General features: G+C 37.3%; 1 protein-coding gene across 1 annotated transcript; it reads left to right on the top strand.

Moving 5' to 3' along the window:
* The first annotated feature begins 520 nt into the window (after window positions 1–520).
* On the top strand, window positions 521–1,454 carry LOC126695106 (uncharacterized). The gene is made up of 2 exons (XM_050391741.1): window positions 521–998; window positions 1,102–1,454. The coding sequence occupies exons 1-2, from the start codon at window positions 521–523 to the stop codon at window positions 1,452–1,454; spliced, it is 831 nt and encodes a 276-aa protein (XP_050247698.1).
* The last annotated feature ends 4,546 nt before the right edge of the window (window positions 1,455–6,000 follow it).

The following is a 6,000-nucleotide window of genomic DNA, read 5'->3' as shown; positions in this document are numbered from 1 at the left end:
CAATGCAATCTGACATTGTTCACAGGGGAGGGGTAGATGAAGGAGATGCTAAAGCAGATCAGATGATATGTGAGGGAGGAGGCTAAGCCGATGCCTCCTTTTGATGAAGGCCCCACCTCCAGGCACATTTTCCTCATGAATGTCATTATATGGAATTGTAGGGGAGCTCTGAAGCCCACCTTCCAAGGTCACGTCAGAGAATTAATTCCAATTCACAATCCGGCCATATTAGTTCTGATGGAAACTAAAGTTGGTGGTGAGCGGGCTAAAGAGATTACTGATCAACTCCCATTTGATGGTGTGATCCGTACGGATACTATTGGATATGCTGGTGGGCTTTGGATGCTCTGGAACTCTGATAGAGTGGAGGTTAAACCGCTGTCAAGTATTGAACAAGAGATTCATGCCATGGTTAAGGTATTGAACTCTAACTCCAGCTGGTTATTTACTGCAATTTATGCTAGTCCTAGAAGTGCACATATTATGGAATAACTTAAATAAAGTAGCTGAGCTTCATGATATGCCTTGGGTTATTGTGGGTGATTTTAATGAAAGTCTTACAGCTGAGGATAAGTTTGGGGGTAGGGCTTTTGGGGTAAATAGTTCACTACATTTCAAAGAGTGTTTGGATAATTGCAACATGATGGACATTGGGTTTTCTGGGCCATGCTTCACTTGGATTAATAAAAGGGAAGTCCAAGCTCTTATTCAAGTAAGGTTGGATAGGTTTTTCGTTAATCCTAGCTGGTTCTTACTTTATCCTGAAGCTAGAGTCATACACCTCACAAGGTGTCATTCCGATCACTGTTCGATTATGCTTGAATTGCTTCCTAGAGCAACTAGGGAGAGAGAAAGGCTGTTCAAGTTCCAAACCTGCTGGTTGACAGACCCCACCTTTCCGAGTATTGGTACACAGTCTTGGAGACAACCTCACAATCTTAGAGAAGCAATTGAGCTTTTTACCAAGGAGGCTACCATTTGGAACATGCGACATTTTGGTAATATTTTTGTCAAGAAAAAGAATATTCTAGCGAGGTTGAAAGGCATTTAGTGAGCAGTGTCCATAAAGTTGTCAACTTTTCTCCTAAATCTTGAAAAAAGAGTTGGTAAAGGAGTTTGATACTATTCTTAGTCAGAAGGAGGAACTATGGGCTCTTAAGTCTCGGGTTAATTGGATGATACAAGGGGATAGAAATACCACTTTTTATCATGTTTCAACCCTGGTGAGAAGGAAAAGGAATAAGATTTTGGCAATTAAAAATTCTGTTGGGGATTGGATTAATGAGGAGAATGGAATCAAGGAGTTCATTAGGGCAGGATTTATGGATACTTTCACTTCTTCCTTCACTTGTGTACCTCGGATAGCTCCCATGTCTTCCCAATGGCAAGCCAAGCTCACGGATGAGGAAAAGATTAGCATTGGAATGGAGCTTTATAAGAGACATGCTGTTTAGAATTAATCTTCCTATGAATCTTATTGACATTATTATGAGCTATATTTCAATGGTCTCTACCTTTATTTTGGTCAATGGAGATGCACTAGACCCGATTTATCCCTCAAGATGGATAAGGCAAGGGGACCCTTTATCCCCATACCTCTTCATCCTTTGCATGGAGTTCCTTGGGCAGTTAGTCGAGGAGAAATGTAAAGAGAATTTGTGGCAGCCAGTTAAAGTCTCACAAAGCGGCCCGGCTTTTTCCCACTTGATTTTTGCAGATGACATCGTTTTCTTTGCCAAAGAGGATCTTACCAATTGTATAGCTATCAGAGATGTATTAGATGTTTTTTGTAGCTTGTCGGGTCAATCGGTGAGTGAAGCAAAATCTAGAGTTTTCTTTTTACCCAATGTTGACATTGACACTAGAGAATCTCTTAGTGATGTTCTTGGTTTTACCTCCACTCCAAAGATTAGAAAATATTTAGGGATCCCTTTGAAGGTTTCGGGGTCCTCTTCCAACGAGTTTAATTTCATTTTGGATAGAGTGAAGCAGAAACTTGCGGGTTGGAAGGCCAATTTACTGTCCTTAGCAGGGCAAAATGTGCTCATTCAGGCTTCCACACCTGCAATCCCATCCTATGTCATGCAATGTAACTTGCTGCCAAGGAGAATTTTGGATGGCATAGATGGAGTGAACTGAAACTTTCTTTAGGGCACAACAGAGTCAACGAGGAAGATACATTGGGTTGGGTGGCATAAAGTGACCAAACCTAAAAAAGATGGGGGTCTAGGATTGCAAACAACTAGGGGAAGAAACATAGCCATGCTTGCCAAGCTCAATTGGAGGCTTAACACTGAAAAGGATGCACCATGGTCCAAAGTCCTACAAGCAAAATACTGCAATAACAGGAGGTTAAATGCAGCCAATGTAGACAAGCTGCCTTACTCACAGGTTTGGACAGCAATCAAAAAAGGAAGAGAAGTTTTTACTAAAGGGAGTATTTGGATGGTAGGGAGGGATAGCATGCTAAGCTTCTGGCATGGGAAGTGAATGAAACAAGGTCCTTTAAGACACCTTATATAGGGCCCCTTAACCCGAGAGGTTGCCAGTTGGGCCATCAAAGATATCATGGTGGATTCAGGACTTGATTGGAACCGAGTGTCTTTTGATTTTCCCTCAGAGATAAAGCATGTGCTTCAAGCCACTCCTTTGTCACTAACAGGTAGAAGTGGTGATAAGCTTGCATGGGTTGAGAACCTGAAGGGTAGCTTTGATTTAAAGAGTGCATATAAACTTGCTATGGGTAGGGAGGAAACTGCAACATTTACAACAAGTTGGATTTGGAAAGCTCCGACTCTTCCTCGCATCAAATCTTTTTTATGGCAATGTGCTCACAATAGCATTGCTGTTAAAAGAATGTCTCATAAGAAGAGGAGTGGTAGAAGATGAAAATTGTCCCATTTGCAATAGGGAAGTTGAATCTATCTTGCATGCCTTAAGGGACTGTCCTCGGGTTCAATTGGTGTGGAGGTAGATTGGTGTGTAGAAGAACAATCACGGGTTCTGGACTTCCAAACTGCTAAATTGGTTAAACTTAAATGGTAGATTGAATACCAACCAGCCTGTTGGAAAACCCCCTTGAAAATTCTTTTTCCTTTTGCTATTTGGAACATATGGAAGTATAGGAATGATTTTGTCTTCAATAGGAAAATGCAAAACCTTAACTTGGTGGTTGTTATCCAAAACCAAGCAATGGAGTTTATGTGTTGTGTCTCACCCCCGAGAGCACTGTCACGCCACATTATCAAGAGGGTGTGATGGGAGAAGCCACCACTTGGATGAGCTAAGCTTAACACGGATGGGGTTGCTGCAGGAAACTTGGTCTAGCAGGGTGTGGGGGGATGATCAAGGATGAACACGGCGCATGGCTTGCTGATTTCTCAAGGAATATTGGGTTAACTACTAGTTATGCAGCTAAACTGTAGGGCATTAGGGATGGACTAGCACTATGCTGCAGATTGAATATACACTTCATTATTGTTGAAATTGATGCCAAATCAATTGTTGATGTATTTGGGAACCCAAACTATGAGGGAAATATTATATCTCCCATTTTGGATGATTGCAGGCAGCTGATGATGCAGTTCCAACAAATCCAATTTAAACAATACTATCGGGAGGCAAACCATTGTGCAGACATGTTGGTTAAGGTGGGGTTGGATCAGGATTTATGCTTGGTTCATTTTGATCATCCACCTGAGATCATTAGGACTAGTTTGGATGAGGATTGTAATGGAATATTTGTTGACAAAATCTATACTGATCTTGATGTATTTTCTTAATCTTTAGTGAATTGTCTGTATACCAAAAAAAAAAAAAAAAAAAAAAAAAAGAAACTTTTGTCTATTTCTACTAATAATATAGGCATTTCTCTCTGTTTTCACACCTCACAAACTTGCAATGGCAGAGGGAAATTCTATGGCGTTTAGATGGTGTTTTAGGAAGTGGGACCAATGGTTGGATAAACTTGGTTTGATATTGAAATGGTGGCCATGTTAGTGAAGTAGCATATTAGGGGTTTGGGAAATAGATTGGCATGTGATCTAGAGTTTGGTTACTAGAGGTTCGAGATCTTGCTTTTGGTGGGTCACATTGTGGTGGATCTAGTGATTTCGTGGGTTTTGGGTTGTTGTTTAGATTTGAAATTTTCACTTTTCTTCTACTATACCTAGCAAATCAAGTAATTTTTATTCTACTGACTACTATTCATGATGTTGTGATTTTTTCTGGTGGGTTTGTTGTTTGGCTTTGAAACCTTCCTCTCTCATATCTCTATTCCCTTGGTCAAGCTTTGCCAATCCTCCCCTTGGGTGCTGCCAATGTATATCTAGTGGCTTTGTGTGAGTGAGATCTTGGATGTTAGAAATCAAAGCTTTTGAAATTGTGGTGGAAATTGTTGATCCTCCCTGTCGTCATGTTGTAAACTCTGTTATGCTTTGATTTTAATAAATTCCTTAGTTCATGCACAAAAAATAAGTATGAGGAAGAAGACAAAGAACGGAAGCCTTTGATAGAAACATCATCAATAGAAGACAACAAACCCAAAATATTTTTGAATTTTGTTGTACACTTTTCTTCATAATTTAATATAATTGAGATTTCCTTCCCCAAAAAAAAAAAAAAAACTTGAGTTTATGTGTTCCAATGAAGTTCTTCAACTAAGTCTTTATAATTTTTACAAAAGGAACTTTTTGATCTTGTTTTCTCTTTTATTTTTATGTTATTTTCGTTTTGGGAGAAGAGATATAAAATTGGATTAAAAATATACATTTACCCTTATTTTTAACAAAGGTGTATTATGAAATCTTAACGGAGCGAACTTCAGGTGGATAAAGTGATACTTTTCAAATCACAGGTAGGTAAAATGATTTTAGGTCAAACTACAAGTGTGTTTACTGCAATTACTATTTAGTGAAGCCATGTACCTTTGAAATTACTTTTTCTGATTTTCTATCATTAGTGAAATCACTAATTTTTTTTTTTCTCTGGGGAACAGTGTGTGATCCAATATGGCATAGATACATAATTTAATCATATGCTCTGTTTGTTTCGCTGGAAAACCTTCTATAAAGATAGTTTTCCACATTTTTCAGTGTTTGGTAGCATAAAAGAAAATTGGTCAACGGAAAACTCTTATAAAAATACGGCTTATTTTCTATAGATTGTTTTCCAAATTTTTTTTTTTTAGTAAAACAATCTCTCTCTCACACAGTGCATAACTCCTATAAATATTATCTTCTTCTGACTTAGGAAAAAATATTTTCTTTCGCTCATTTAGCATTTCTCACAATAAACTCTCTCACTTCTTCTCCTCCCTTTGTTTTTTCTCTCTTCTCACACTCTTACTATCACCCCCTTTGGCATCTTCTCTTCCCACAGATTTCTCTCTCTATCTACCTCTCTTTTCTTTTTTCTCCCTATTTCTTCTCCTCTTAACACCGTTCTTTAATAAGGTTTTTATTTTTTTTTTCTCCTCACAAATCGGTGAACGGTTCAATAACAATTTTTGGTATATTTATCAAACTATTTGTACTTGATTAGTTTGCCAGTAAAACTATTTGGCATATGTGGCATTTTGAATTATTTAAAATGGAACTTAAGGTTATAATGGTTATTTTGAATTATAAGAAGTATGGTTTATATATATTATGTACGTTACCGTTCATATATATGAGCAAAATGAGTATTTGAGATCATGAAAATTGGATAGCTAATTTTAATTGTATCTGTTGTCAAAATTTTAGTTTAAAACCAAATTCATTCTTGGTTATTTTATTTTATCTATATTGATTACATTAGGTGGGTTTAAACAATACATATATTATACATGTTTTAAATTATACAAGAAATGTTATAAAAACTGTGAATACTAAATACTAAAAAACATTCTCAAACCCATTTTTAAGGTTGTTACCAAACATCAGAAAATGAAATAATTTTTAAAAAAATGCTCTCTAAAAAATGAATTATTTTTCAAAAAACATTAATGCCGAAACAAAC

This window comes from Quercus robur, chromosome 2 (genome assembly GCF_932294415.1).
Source record: "Quercus robur chromosome 2, dhQueRobu3.1, whole genome shotgun sequence".
Classification (NCBI taxonomy): Eukaryota; Viridiplantae; Streptophyta; class Magnoliopsida; order Fagales; family Fagaceae; genus Quercus; species Quercus robur.
Note: the sequence above shows the minus strand (reverse complement) of the source record. Positions and strands in the feature narration are given on the sequence as shown.

Bases quoted from the DNA above. Each gene is read 5' to 3' on its own strand.
- LOC126695106 (XM_050391741.1), top strand. From the start codon at position 521: ATGCCTTGGGTTATTGTGGGTGATTTTAATGAAAGTCTTACAGCTGAG. The intron at 999-1,101 runs GTAATATTTTTG...TCTTGAAAAAAG, and splicing joins TTGGAACATGCGACATTTTG to AGTTGGTAAAGGAGTTTGAT.